At 43.7% G+C, this 15,447-nt stretch overlaps 1 protein-coding gene across 2 annotated transcripts in view; it reads right to left on the bottom strand.

Annotated features, from left to right (window-relative positions):
* Positions 1–15,447, bottom strand: part of RASA1 (RAS p21 protein activator 1) — a 1,157,575-nt gene that overhangs the window by 953,681 nt on the left and 188,447 nt on the right. For both annotated transcript variants that reach the window (XM_078675333.1, XM_078675334.1), the window contains exon 6: positions 7,196–7,227. In XM_078675333.1, the coding sequence (XP_078531459.1) occupies positions 7,196–7,227 (32 nt within the window). The remainder of the gene's footprint in view (positions 1–7,195; positions 7,228–15,447) is intronic.

Below are 15,447 nucleotides of genomic sequence, written 5' to 3'. Positions count from 1 at the left end.
GCTGTGACCGGACTGCACGCAAGGATTACATTCATTTAACTGGATCTGCCTTTGGAGCTTATTCTTGCGGTTTTTTTTTGTGTGTTTTTCGTGGCTGACACAACATGGCGGACTGAGGCCGAGACAGATCGCAACAGGGACAGCTGAGCCTGGAGCGGCTTGAATACATTGTGGTCCTGTGGCTGGGGGTGGACCCTCGTACCTCTGATGCAAGAGAGGAAGACACGGCAAAACCATTGGTGGGACTGGAGATAATCCTGCTGACTGTAGCAAGCCTGACCAGGTATCGCGCTGAAGGTGAGGCGGTCGGTGGTGCGGTTGTGCTGGCCGTGCGGTTGCTCATGGGCTGGCACTGGTGCGGGTTACTGGTGGCAGATTATGCGTGCGGTGCCGGTCGGAGAGCGGCACGGTTGGGCTGCGGACCTGAGACGTGCCATGCCGGTGTTGCAGTAGGACGCTTAGATTGAGGCGTTAATAACACGGAAGTCTCTCTATTACTTCTGGACCCCGGCGGCCCCCTGGTTTTGAGGGCACTGCGCTCCTACATCAGGGACAGAGCGCGAACTGCAGCAGGGTGCTGGGAGCATGAAGAGCAGCTGAAATACGGCAGTGGAAGTCGGGCTTCGATAAACTACGCAATTGTGAGGCAGGCAGTGACACTAAAATGGCCCCTTTGTAAGTCTTGTGCAAATCATAGCTGCAGCGCCCTTTGCTGTGTCTGGTGCCAACTACCTACCTGTGATTGTTTTCTCCTGCCTATACTGATGCTGCACATTGCACATCATAGCTGCTGGTGTGACTCCGCTGGCAGGTGGCCAGTGCTACAGCCTTGACACTATTGTGTAACAGCACTACAAGGCTTGGTGATGTAGCGCTGCCAGGAGGCATTTGATGGACTTGGCTTCATAGGAGGACAGCTTATTGTGTGCCTCGAAGGCAGAGATTGACACTGCAGGCCGTGCATCATTGGACGCAACAGTAGCCCCTGATCTACTGAATAGCTTGAAGAGCGCACCGAGGAGAGTGCTCACTGCACTACACTGGCAGCCTAAGCTCCGCGCTGGTGGAGTGCTTGAACTGATAGTGTGGAAATGGGTAAGCCAGACAAGCAGCAGTCAAAGCTTTCGTTTGAAACCAAACGCCTCACCAATACACACTCAACAACTGCGTCGGATACTGAACCAGAGCTTGAACCCAGTACCAGCAGTAAACTAGAGCGCATGATGCTTGCCATGCAGCATAGTCTACAGGCCATTGACAGCAAAATAGATAATCTCAATTTGCGTATGGACACTATAGCGGCAAAACTTGATCGTCATGGCTCACGCATCAAGGAGGCGGAGCAGCGTTTCTCCACTACAGAAGACCGGGTGGGGGCTGTAGCGGAGTCTAGTGCACAAATGGAAAAGCTCCTTGCAGTCACCAAGGCAAAGAACGAGGACCTTGAAGCCTGGTCCCGGCGCAACAACCTTCGCATCACAAGAGTGCCCGAAACGACCAACACTGGCAAGCTGGAGCTGTATGTTGAAGCTATATTAAAGGACATATAGGGCGCAGAACACTTCTCCAATGTGCTGACCATTTCTCCCCACAAAAGACTTCAAACAGGCCACGCAGGCTCTGGTTCTCTCCAGAATGGACTACGGCATTGCCACTCTGACTGGAACAGCCAAATCTCACCTGCATCCTCTGACCTCTACCCTAAATGCCGCTGCAAGAATGATCACGGGAACAAAGAAATATGAACACATCACCCCAGCTCTGAAGGATCTGAAATGGCTCCCTATTGACCAACGAGCTAGCTTCCGCACAGCTTGCCTCACACATAAAGCCCTGCATACGGGCAAACCGGAATACCTGGCCAACAAGCTCAAAAGGGCCGGGCAGTCTAGAAACCTCAGAAGCTCCAACACGCTCCTACTCATTCCTCTGAAATCCCAGAAACTCTCAACATCTAGCAAATCCTTTGCGGGCAATGCTCCCAAGATATGGAACTCCATCCCCCCACACATCAGAATGACCGCATCCTTCCCGAAATTCAAGAAGCTACTCAAAGTCCTCTTCCTTGAGCGCTCCGGAACCAACTAGAACTAAACACAGACTTTATAGTTTCATGTTCTCGTTCACCCCAGAGCTGATTGACTTGCCTACGACTCTCCGCCCTGCTTCACGCCTGGCTGCTATTGTATAGACTGTACTCACTCCTGTGTTCATTGACTTGCTTTTTGTCCGCAGTATCTAACGCCTGTATATTTGCTGTGAAGCGCTCTGATACCCTCGGGTCCAGCCAGCGCTATACAAAACTTTAATAAATAAAAATAAAAATAGATTTCTGGCAGTGAAACCAGTGCCTGGCGCCCGCCGCGCCCCATCATAGCCAAGCTTCTAAATTATCGCGACCGAGATACTGCGCTGCGGTTGGCAAGAGAGAAGGGCACTTCTATCTACCAAGAGGTGCAGGTTGCGCTGTTTCCGGATTTCACGGCCGCAGTGCAGCAAGCGCGGCAAGAGTTTCATCCGGCGAAGAAAAAACTCCAGGCACTGAAAATACAGTATGCAATGCTGTATCCAGCACGCTTGAGGATTCAGCACCAGGCAACGTGCCAACCCTGGGCTTATCCAAACAATATTGATGAAGCTGGCATTAGCCAAGTTACAATGGGGGCTGCACATATCCTTTTAAGATTTAGTCTATGGGGTTGGGGTGAGGTAGGTAATGTGTAAACAACATAACTGCGTGTACCTGTATCGGATATTCCTTGATACCTTATGTACCTATTTTAGAAACATTATAGGGCCCACTCTTGTCCTGAGAATTGACTCCCTAATGTTTCCTCACTCCTTAGTGCTTCTTCCCAACTAACAGGTTGCGTTGCCATATCATCGGAAATCCTTGTGAGGACTATTTGATAAAGCCAGGACACCAGCTTATGACTTTTACAAAAGGCTAATTAGACCTGGAGGAGCTTCTCCGTTGAAGCCTCCTTCAAACAGTGTCCCCACAGCTGTCGAACAGAATAATTCAGGGTCACATAATTCAAGAAGGCCATAGGAAGTCCATCCTCATCTACCATATCATTAAGGCTACAAGCTTACCTTTTGAGTTACAATTGCTTCAGGTTTCTATCCCAGCCTGTGACCAGTCTGTCGGCCCACCACAAGCCACAGTTTCCGGCAGCGAATCGCCATTGCGCGTAGTTTGGGCTGCCGTGTCTGATGTAGGCAAATTCCAAGCATTGATTTCAACAGGGCTCCTTTGCGATGAGGGTCACCCTATTCCCCCAATGTTTCCACATTCAATATCACACCAGATGGGCACTACCAGTTCCGGGTGATGCCCTTTGGAATGAAGAATGCCCCTTGCACCTTACAGAGGTTGGCCAACCAGGTGTTGGGTGGGCTGGAGGATTTCAGTGCCGCCTACCTGGATGACATTGCAGCGTTTAATCCTCCTGGGAGGACCACTTGCCCCACCTCTGGGAAGTGTTGATGGCGCTGCGCAGAGCAGGCCTCACAATCAAGGCCAGTGAGGTGCCAGATTGGGCAGTGTTCTGTGGTATATTTGGGACACCAGGTTGGGAGTGGCCAGATGGCACCCCTACAGCCTAAGATTGAAACCATCCTGGCATGGGAGCCCCCCAAGACCCAAACCCAGATGAGAGCCTTCCTAGGTCTCACGGGTTATTACAGGAGGTTTGTCAAAGGGTATGGCAACATTGTTGCCCCCTTGACTGAGCTGACTTCAAAGAAGCAGCCAAAGATTGTGAAGTGGACTGACACCTGTCAGAAAGCTTTTGATGCCCTCAATAATGCCAGGCGCCCAATTTTGCTGAGGAATTTCTTGTCCAGACAGACGCTTCAGAGCATGGGGTGGGGGCTGTTCTGTCACAGATCAATGAGGAGGGACTAGACCAATCTGTAGCCTTCATCAGTAGGAGGTTACTTCCCCGGGAACAGAGGTGGAGTGCAATTGAGCGTGAGGCATTTGCTGTGGTCTGGGCACTGAAGAAGCCGAGACCATACCTGTTTGGGACTCACTTCCGGGTTCTGACAGACCACAGGCCCCTCAGATGGCTGATGCAGATGAAGGGTGAGAATCCCAAGCTGATGAGGTGGTCCATTTCCCTACAGGGTACGGATTTCACGGTCAAACACAACCCTGGCACAGAACACGCCAGTGCTGATGGTCTGTCCATTTTTTCCGCCTTAGTGAAGAGAACCTCCAAGGAGATGGGTAGTTCTCCCCACATTTCGGCAGGGGGGGAACACGTGTTAGACCTGGCAACATTGGCGTAAGTCGCCCTTCCATTTTCGCTGTTGTCTCCTCTGTCTTTGCTGGTATTAGATGCTCTGGGTGCTGTGCCACTGCCATTCAGTGCCACAGCGCAATTGCTCCCTGTGTAAATATGACTGTGACTTGGTATATCCCGGATTGGCTTATTTGGTTTACCTGTTAGTCCCTAGTAGTGTGGCCCGTGTGTGCCCAGGGCTGGTAACCCAAATGCTGCTGGTGGGCCTGCAGCGTTGGTTTGCGCCACCCACAGAAGCAGCTTGTAAAGTATTCCTCAGACCTGCCACTGCAGTGTCTGTACAGTCTAGAACTGCCATCTTGGCTGTGAAGTGCCCACACTTCACAGCCCCTGAACCTTCCCTTAGCCTCATGTCAGTCACCCCTATGGTAGGTGTATTGTGTGTGTGTAAGGTAGGACATGGCTTGGCCTGTGTAGCATATCCTGGTAATGAATCACCCTCCATTGTGTTTTTCACTGCAAGGCTACCTGTTCTCCATAGGCTAGAACGGGCAGTCTGGCTATTACATCTTATAGTCCTATCTGACCACAGGAAACGTGGTAGAAATTCGAGTTTAGTATGCCTGAACTGAGAATGATAAAATACATCTTTTAGTGAAGTTGGTTTTAACATTCTGTGTTTGAAAATACCACTTTTATAAAGTAGGTAGGTTCTTGCCTAAGCCTTCAGTGTGCTCTGCTGTTATGTGTATTGTCTGTCTGGGTTTAGAGGGGCAAGGCAGGCTGAGTCAGACCTGGGTTAAATAGAGAGATCTGCATTGAGTACTGGGAAGGAGTAACTCCTTGACCTGAATAGGGTTGTGCCTAGCAGGTGAGTGCTGGCACCACCTCCTACTGTGCGTCCGATGGCAGACACCCTCTTTCTGAAAGGAAGGATGCAGCCTCCTGGTAAACAAAGTGCTCCAGGCCTGAGCAGAACTGGTTCTGGCTGGGTTCAGTGACTAGAGACTTTGGAGAACAAAGACTTTTGGGGTATAAATATCTGTGCCCAAACCCCTGATTTTTGTATTGCTCCTGGATGTCAAGAGGAACTGTCCGTGTTACTGAAGGAATCTGCAGGAGAGGACTGTCCTTGTGCTTGTGTGCTGTTTCTTGGATTGGCCTGCAGTAATTCCCCTTGGACTTGGAATTAGAGGGAAAAGGACTTTTGAGGGACTTTTATTTTGCTATGCAATCACCCAAGGGCTAGAAGAGAGCTAGCCTCCTGCTGGAGTCACAGGCACATCTGACTCCCCCACTAGCCTCCTGATTCATCCCAAAGGGGATTTCTATCTGCAGGTGAGGCTCCTGTGAGTTCCAGGGCCTCTAGTTCTACTACAGAGAAGAGTGCTGAAAATCGTCGCTAATGCCGTTTGCGAGCCGCCACAGCTGAAGAGCGTAGGAAAAATCATTGCACTGCTGCCGCCGAGCACATGCAAACCGAAGATCATCGCACGCTTGCGGACCACAAAGTGCTCGCTAACCCCAGAGATCATCGCATCGCACGTTTGCGAGCTTGTCGAAGGCTCGCTAACCACAGATCGTCGGATCGAGATCATCTCAGAGCGGGCGCCGTGTGTCCGCCATATTCCTTGCATCGCACCCGGATCGTCACACCCTCGCCGGGCGCCATTTTCTTTCGTCGCAACAAGATCGCACAGGCAACAGGATCAGCGCATCATCCTCCCTCGCGGCAAGGATTCAACACATCGCTGGCCTAGCGTGAAGAAATCTGTTGCTTTGTCCCGCACGCACCCACAGACCGGCGCATCATCCTCCCATGAGGCAAGGTTTCAACGCATCATCATTACAGCTTGTTTGCGACATTTTGCTTGTTTTGCTACGAAACCCAGGTACTTTGTAAGTTAAAGGGTCGCAGAGACCCCTGTTTTGAACTGAACCCCTATTTGAACACTTTGAACTCTTTCTCCATCTTTTTAAGAGTACCCCCCTTTTTCAGTCCTGTGGCTTCTTACCATTATTGGTCTTGTGTTATGTCTATATATAAAGATACCTATTATTTTTAACTACTTGTGTGGTGTCCCTTTGTAGTGTCCTTCACCGTGTTACTGTGTATGATCATAAATGCTTTACACACTGCCGCTGAGATAAGCCTAGCTGCTCGTGCTACGTTACCACAGGGTTGAGCAGGGGTTATCAATGGGTGTAGCCCCCTTACTCTGACTTAGGAAGAAGGGTCCCTACTTGGACTGTGGCCAGCCACTGCCAACTAGAGACCCCCATTTCTAACATCTGGCTACCATTTTAAGGGTCAGAAAAGGAGCATCACTACCTCCTTCAATTTGCCCAGACTCTCTCGCTGACCTATAGGCTGGCATTCTATGGGTTACTTCCTGGGAGCTGGTGAACTACCAGTAGCTCCCAAACTACTGGTTGGAGACGCTTGCTCTACAGGGTGTACACCCACTCAACAGGGAGACCAACATCAGACAGACCAAAAATCGAGGAGGAAGAGAGACCCTTAGTCATAGAGCAGCAATGATAAATGCTCCCAGGGAAAATGTTGGATGAAAGGTCTTAAAGGGCAAAGGAATATCTAGGAGTGAGGGCATCTGCACCCTTTATCAGAATATGTAAGGGCATGGGAGACTGATGAACCAGCCCTAAATAGGCAAGTTTACATACCAGCAAATAACAGGGTGAAGCTTAAAAAATAAAATAAAAAACAACAGAAGGAGGACATCCCTTATGGAGTGTACGTGAGACAAAGAAGAGCCATGCTTAGTATGTACAGATAGTCTCCTGAACAGGACAGGTAGGAGGTAAGAACGGTGCACAATCCATATATTAGAACAGTAGGATTGAAATGCAAACTTCTAACAATAATGATTATAGCAAGCAAATGGTAATGTGGATAATGCTCATAATGTAGTAAAGTAACTTACATTTTGCCCTCATGTGGATCTTCTTCCCTTCCCTATTAAAAGACAAGAAAAAGTAAAGAATTGCTGATTAAATGCATGTTCTGTTACTGCCAAATGTTGAGTAATTCTACGTAGGAGCACTTCTCTCTAAATACATGAATGCAACATTATATTATGAGACTTTCATGTGGCCTTATCATTTAAGGTTTAAGGTAATGTCATTCTGCGATGAACTAGGGGGATGGATAATTGGACACTTCTGACAGTGTTAAGTCATCGAATGTGTCCATATGTTGTGGATTCTTTCAATGGGTAGTGGTCATTTGTTTAAGATGATTGGCACCCCCAAAGGTGGTATTTCCAGACATATGAAAAAAGCCTACCTCTACACACTTGCCCCCTGACACCTGCTGGTGCAAGGACCTGTCACTGTTACATAGGAGTGTGTCATGTTTTTCTTTTGGGCCAACAAAAACACTACCTCAGCTTTATGACTTATCTGCAACCACTGTAGATCAATACCTTTCTATCCTTACCCCTGCTTAACACCTTAGGAGCTTGTAAACATACCTCCACAGTGCTGCGCTGTCCATTATCCAGTGCTGAACTGGACGTCCAACGGTCGCACGCAGCACTGGGGAGGTAGTGCCCGTGACGACCGTTGGCCGACGGCAGCACTTAAAGGGTTAAGTGCTAGACGAGACTTTGCCAACACAATGAAATTAACCACCATTCTCCCTTGCTTTCAAAAAGGAGGATGAAATTAGTTACTCACCTGGAACATACGCATCTCCAGTATTAGTCTTTTTCACGGATTTACATGCTTACCTGCTTTCCTTTCATATAGTCAGCCTGTAAATCCCCCAAGAGTTAGTTCATTACAATGGCAAGATCAGGTAAAGGAGAGGCCTTCGGACCCAGTTATTCTATCAATTGACTTATATTAGGAGTGGCCTGTTTTATGCATCACCTAGCACACCTTGATGGCCATTACCCCTCACTCATGAGTTAAGTTACAAAGTATTAGCTAGGGGCGGGGTATGTTTTCACTTATTGACTTACATAGTAGCATCTAACTCAGGTCAGGTAGAAGAGAAACATACAGCTGGAAATATAAATGTTGTAAATTAATGAATACAGATGGACGGCAGTTGCCTGTTGATTTTTTTTATTTATGTTTCTTTGTGCAAAGGGCTCAAATTTTTTCACCACTTCGTGGTATGCAGGGGTGGAGATTTTTCAAGCCTGCAATACATTTGTTATACATAAAAAATAGACATACAATGGAAAGAACAGAGAACTCCTTTCGCTCTTACAGAACATGCATCTCGACCAAATCGGTTCATTCATCTCTGTGCAAATAAGTCGGTGATGCTCTGAAAACGTGAAATTATACTACTGGAAATGAAATGACACACTGGGCTACTTATGTAGAGTGAAGACTATTGAAGTGAGAATGTTGCCACCAAACAAAGCATTTAGTACTTGCGTGAGAAGCAATAAAATAGTGGTTGGATGAACTGATGATGTTTTTTTATGCCAAATGATGGTATTAGCTCTTGGAAAGTGAAGTAGGATGAATTGCAGTTACACGGATGTGACATCTGGGAAATTTGAAAGAGGAATCAATTAGCAGGGTCTTGCAATCTTTTAAGGCATGGAAAATCGGGATAGCATGTATCAGACTATCCTGATCAGAACGACAGGTTACCAGTGTCTATAGATCAAAGATGCTGATATTGCTTGGATTCTGATGTACGGGGGTATCCATCTTAATATTGAGTCAAACTCATAATATATAATGGCAGTATAAATATATGAGTATGCATACAAAATTATTGGGTAGCTGAAAAGTATTTAACGGGGTTAGAAAGACAGACCCATAAGTAACTGCCCATTGTGATTGTAGGTCAATGGTTCATAATCCGTTTGAAGCCATAGGTACACCATGTATTTGACAATGGGCCTGTTGTCCTATGTGGTAGGATTGGGGTAGCAGTCAGGAAGCTTTAGTGAAGATCAGGTGATAAGTTTTAGAAAGTAGTCCTCACATTCTAAGTCTCTATGTTAATGTTGAAACAGTGAAATCAATCAAAGACATCTTTGTGACCTTAAAGTTGGGTTTCTGACAGTTTATTTAAGAGAGAAAAATAATGAGTCAGTGATAAGATTGCAAAGCAGTTAGGGTAAGGAGGAGTCTGAGAATACACTGAACCACGGTATGTGGGCTTGAAAGGAAAAGACTAAACTATGGGGAGACAGAGAAATCACATTTAAATGGTTAGTTCTGAGCGCGTCTGTGTCAGTCTCCTTCAGTCTCCTTCAGTCTGTGGTCTTCTGCTGAGACAAATCCAAGCCTGTCAGTAAAGGTGATCAGAGGGAGGCGGATTGAAAGTATTCTTTAAAGTGACACAGTTGTGGCAACCACCGGAAGTACAAAGAGACCTGGGGTGCTTAGAGTTAGAATGGCGGCCATATTGTAGTTTTGGTTTGTCAGTATGTAATAGTTTGAAAGCATGTTAAAATCTTGAACGGGTGCCAACTGGTTATTCACCGTTGGTATTAAGTATATTAACCTAGTTGCAGGGATATGTGGTCTAACTATATTTGAATTTTTTAACAGGTGTGCTATCATTTATTCCACGTATGCGGTCACGTTGTGTAAGGGAAAATCCCAAGTGACTTGCATAACAGTGTAATGTTTATCATAACATGTTCTAATGAGAGTATGAAATGCGCTACCAAGATCCTTGGGAATATTCACTCAGATAGGGTACAGGGCTTTTGGATGCTTCCATAATATACAAGATGAACTGACAATTTAATGAAAAAAATGAGATAAATTGAAGATGGCAGTGCAATAGGAGTCAAAACATTGGTGTGTGATACTATATATTAGTTATTGTTGCTTCACAAGATATATATGCAGATTAACAATTTCATTAGTTAAGAATTAATTAGTATGAGAGCATTTAGCAAGTGGGAGAACTAAATGTACTCTGGCAGACATTTCTAATAGGAGTCATGGTAAGATTAACACCGCAAAAGCATATATACATATATTTTCAGTGTTTCAGTCAAGAATATACCTTCCATGTTTTCTCCTAGATAGGAACATATGTATGTGAAGATAAAGCGACTCAAGAAGTTGCAGTACATAAGCATGGTTTGATCATTACCGATCCAATGCATATAGTACCATATGTTTGTAAAGTTTTTGAGCAGTAGATAAAACAATGCCATAGTCAGTCAGATAAATACAACATATAACTACAAATATTGAACAATAAACCACACAGAAATATCTTTTTGTATGTCCTTTCAAAGAGGGTAGCATATGTGTATGAAATTGCAAAGTAAAGTGACTCAAGATATCAATGTGTAAAGACCATTGGCAATCCGTGGCCACAGCTCATCTAGTGAAAACAACTGTATCAGCACCGAGGAAACTGACATGTCTTAACCTGATAGCCAATGAACAAAAACATTCTACCTCCATTTGACCTATCATGGTGAGATGACTGATTGGAGAGGGGTGTGCGGGCTTCTGTTTAATGGCAGTACGTGGCTGGATGTTGTTTAGAAGGTTGCTTAAAAAACTAGTTACTTACCTGTACACTATGGTTCTCCAGTATTATTTTACATAGATTCACATGCTTGTATCTTCCCCGTCGTCATGGTGGGAGTCTCACGGTAACAGAATGACTATAGCAGTATCATAGAGTAAAACAGTGCATAGAAAGTCCCATAGGGGACCATAATATTTGGTTGCCAAACCTCCTCATTATTTGGACCAAAACTCAGCCAATCAGCTACCAGCCCTGACATCACACTCCCCAGCAGAGCCATCATACCTCAGATTTCCAGCCCCGAGTGAGAGCCACAGATATATCTAGCGATAAGAATTCTACCTGAGTAACGGGGAGGTGGGAGGGTCGCATGTGAATCTATGAAAGATAATACTGGAGAACCATAGTGTACAGGTAAGTATCTAGTTTTTTCTCCAGTATTGAATCTTTCATAGATTCACATGCTTGTATCAAAATAGCGAGCAGTACTTATAGAAGATGCGTTGCTCAGGATAGAACCACACAGACTGTGGGCTCTGCTCCTATTTTTTGTATATAAATAAACAGAATCTTAGAACAGTTTTCAAACTTTACATAAATCTTGTCTGTTGTACAAACAGAATATCAATAAAGCAAGAGCATAACCTTGAAAGAAAAGCAAATATATATATATATATATATATATATATATATATATATATATATACACATATATATATATATACACATATATATATATATATATATATATACACATATATATATATATATATATATATACACACATATATATATATATACACATATATATATATATATATATATATATATATACACACATATATATATATATATATATACACACATATATATATATATATATATACACATATATATATATATATTCACTGAAAAAACCATAGGTTATAGACCATATATAGTTAGGAATTAGCATTTAAAAAACCTTATTTTACTCACACAAAACCATTGAAATTCCATATATAGTTAGTTGCACTAACTATATATCGCGCACCTGCAATCCACTGCTGATGATGTCACATATTACATCATTCATGACATGGTCAGTGACATCACTGATGACATCACTGATGACATCTCAAATGACATCACTGATGACATCACTGATGACATCTCATTTGACATCAATGACCACATCACTGATGATATCATTCATGTGACAATACAATGCATCTCCTCACATTTTAATATAACCTCTGTTTCACCCAGTGTTAAATACAGAATATAATTTTTGAAACCATTGACACACCAATACTAGTTACTACATACGCACTCACTGATTCCTACGTCTACACACACCTTCACTCATTCACCCATACTATCATTCATACATACAATCACTCATCTTTACAACACTATCATATGCACTCATACACCTATACAGACACTCACAGTCTGCCACTCATCCATGGAGTTACTCACACACCTAGTCAGTCCTGTAAAGAATCAATGACACTTCCATTTTCTTGTCTATACAGTTAAACATAGAGCACCTTACATTTTCAAACATATACTAACACATACTTACCTTGTTATACAATCATTGATACAAGTACACATTGATCTGCACAGAGTCACACACCTCCCAGCCAGCCACACACACACTCAGTCTCCCATACAAATACTTGGACAATCAATCAGTAACCCATATAGTTAATCATATAGCTACTGATCAAAACATGCAGCAGTTTACAGAACAACAGACATAATGATGCACAAATTAAGACACTTTAGTCACTAACCCATGCACTCAGTGAGACACATTTAATCACTCACTCATGCATTCAGTCATGCACCTACTAAATCCTTTGTCCAGACACTTATACTTCCACTCATTCTTCAATATGTAAGACACATTTTAACTTTACAGAAACATACAGTCACTGGATGTTGTCATCAGTGATGTCATCAGTGATGTCATTTGAGATGTCATCAGTGATGTCATCAGTGATGTCACTGACCATGTCATGAATGATGTAATATGTGACATCATCAGCAGTGGATTGCAGGTGCGCGATATATAGTTAGTGCAACTAACTATATATGGAATTTCAATGGTTTTGTGTGAGTAAAATAAGGTTTTTTAAATGCTAATTCCTAACTATATATGGTCTATAACCTATGGTTTTTTCAGTGAATTTTCAAGGTTTTGTAAATGCTAATTCCTAACTATATATGGTCTATAACCTATGGTTTTTTCAGTGAATTTCAATGGTTTTTTAATAGCAAATATCATAAGCTGTCGAATGTCAAGTACGTGGTAAGTGAAAACATTTTCGTGTTTATGCACACTGATCTGCTTTGAATGGTGCCCCCCCCCCTCATTTCTATTAGGAGTACTCTCTCTTTGCAGATAGTGAAAGGTAGTTAACGCAGGTCTTTGCCCCCATTGTAATCCGTCGTGCCTGCTTCTCTCTCCATTTGATTCATTGTTATCCAAGTATTTACTGTTTTAGAATTAGTTCTCTTTGGTTCATTCTCTATTTACAAACAAACACAGAGTCGCAATACTCTGTTTAGTCTTTGCAGATAACGAAAAATCGTGTAAAAAAAAAGAAAAGGAATCGAGCAAAATCAGTAGGCCACTAATGGGATCTCTTTTTGACCTCGCTAAAATAGAAACATTAGGAACAACCCCTCATGACAAATACAAAACTAGTGAGATGAACTGAACTCCACACAATGATGGCTGCAAAACAGCTCTGCTCCGCCACCCACCCCGCCCAAAATAACGATAAAGAACGGCTGCCATGATTGGTTGCGGAATGACCACGACGGAGCTACGAAATGGTGCTGCTCTCATGCTAACCCCAGCTTCAGTCTGAAACATCCAGAAACACTGTAGACTACCAATTCGATCAGTTCCGGTAGCGCCCCAATGTAACCCGGTAGAGAAGAACTAGCCCTCCCCTCTTTGACTGATGGTTCTTGTTGCCTGTCCCTTCTGTTGTCATTTAACAGAACTATTTAGCCTGCTGAAAGGGGTTGTGTTCCGACCGCTGGTTGGTGGAGACATTTTGACTATATTCTGTACCTGCGTTGTCGCGTAATGCGTCATATGACGCGCCGCGTTAGCGCATCCGGAAGTCATCCGGGGCGCGCAGCGCGTAACGTAAGCATAACAAGTCATGTGACTTGTTAATAAAACTTTTCATTGGTTCATTTTACTTTTCTTATTGTAATGATGAAAGGCTTGGTCATATGACCTAAAAATTACGCTTTTCATTACTTCCGAACATTATTTTTTCTTAAATATATGTTATAATGTTCCAGGCTAATGTACTTTCCCGGAAATTTTACAACTGTCCTGCAAGTAAAATATATTCTTTTTTCGAGAAAAAGAGCGTTTCTTCGTCCCATGACGGAGCCGTTGAGCAAAAGAGGGTCGACCTGCTGTCTTAGTCGCCGATACGCCTGAATATGAGATTCTTATCGATCACTTTATGTTGCAGGAATAGAAAACACAACAGCCCTTGACCATTTATCTTTACTGCGTTCCTTCGTATTATACCTTTTACCCTTCATGTAATTGGTCTGCTTTATTTCACTTGCCTTTTAATGATTCTAAAACAGTGACTATTATTAAAAACTTTACCAATGTATATACTACTACCATGTTTTCTTTTAAAAACCTTTATTGTGAAAATTTCATTATACAAATACGAGCCTATAACCACGTGGGCCGGCCACGGAGCAAACTGTAATCGTATATGATAAATAGACATTTACACTGTAGAGGAACGTAACGGGCGGGCCATTAGGTTGCAAGAACTAAGGTGTCTAACAGTTACAGAATCGGTGGACGTACATTTTATAATTAAAATACGACAGGGCCAGTTACAATAAAATTATCTAGATATACATTTGCGGGCAAGTACCATGGGTGACGTTAATTCGAACTTTCAACAGTACAGTAATCAATAACACATCAGAACTTAATATCAATAGGGATGTCGAAATATTCAATCAATTCTCGTCCCCGCCCGCCATGTGCTTCAAAACTGCATACGTATCTCGTGATTTCAAGGTTCTGCAACCAGTACATAACAAGGAGTTACGAGTCCCATTTATTCTGGCGCCATTTTGGGCGAGGACGGGCAGGTCCAGGATATAGTCAAAATGTCTCTACCAACCATCGACTATGATGATGTTCATATGCTGTATTTATTAGAGTAACACTCAGATGTCCACATGAAATAAATTTGCCACAATCTAAACATGTCATTTTAATCTTTCCAAAGTTCTTCTAAATATTTGGGACCGTTTCCCTTGCCTCTGAAGCTCTCAGTGCCACTTCTTTGATGAATGTACTAGCAGGTCAGGGGTTCTCCTCCAAATCTCTCTTTTATGCAGCACTATAATTAATTGGTGCCACCTCTCCATATGACAATGCATGGTATAGTTACCACAACTATATTTTTTTTCGGTTCCTCTAGAGAGTTCATCGTGGCAGATGAAGCGTGTAACGTACCGGGCATTTACCTTTTTTTGCATGTACAGGAAAGGAAAAAAAAATCGAGCGTCCGAGTTCTAAGGTGTCCCAGGGCCATTTTAGTGGACCAGGCCCAAATCCAAAGAACAGGCCGCCATTTTGAGAGTCCTGTTGCAGCCGCCTGTCGCTGTAGCATCAAGAGCAGCCGAAACTCAGCTGAATGGCAACTGAAA

Source organism: Lissotriton helveticus, chromosome 2_1 (genome assembly GCF_964261635.1).
Source record: "Lissotriton helveticus chromosome 2_1, aLisHel1.1, whole genome shotgun sequence".
Taxonomy (NCBI): Eukaryota; Metazoa; Chordata; class Amphibia; order Caudata; family Salamandridae; genus Lissotriton; species Lissotriton helveticus.
This window is presented reverse-complemented; position numbering and strand designations above follow the sequence as displayed.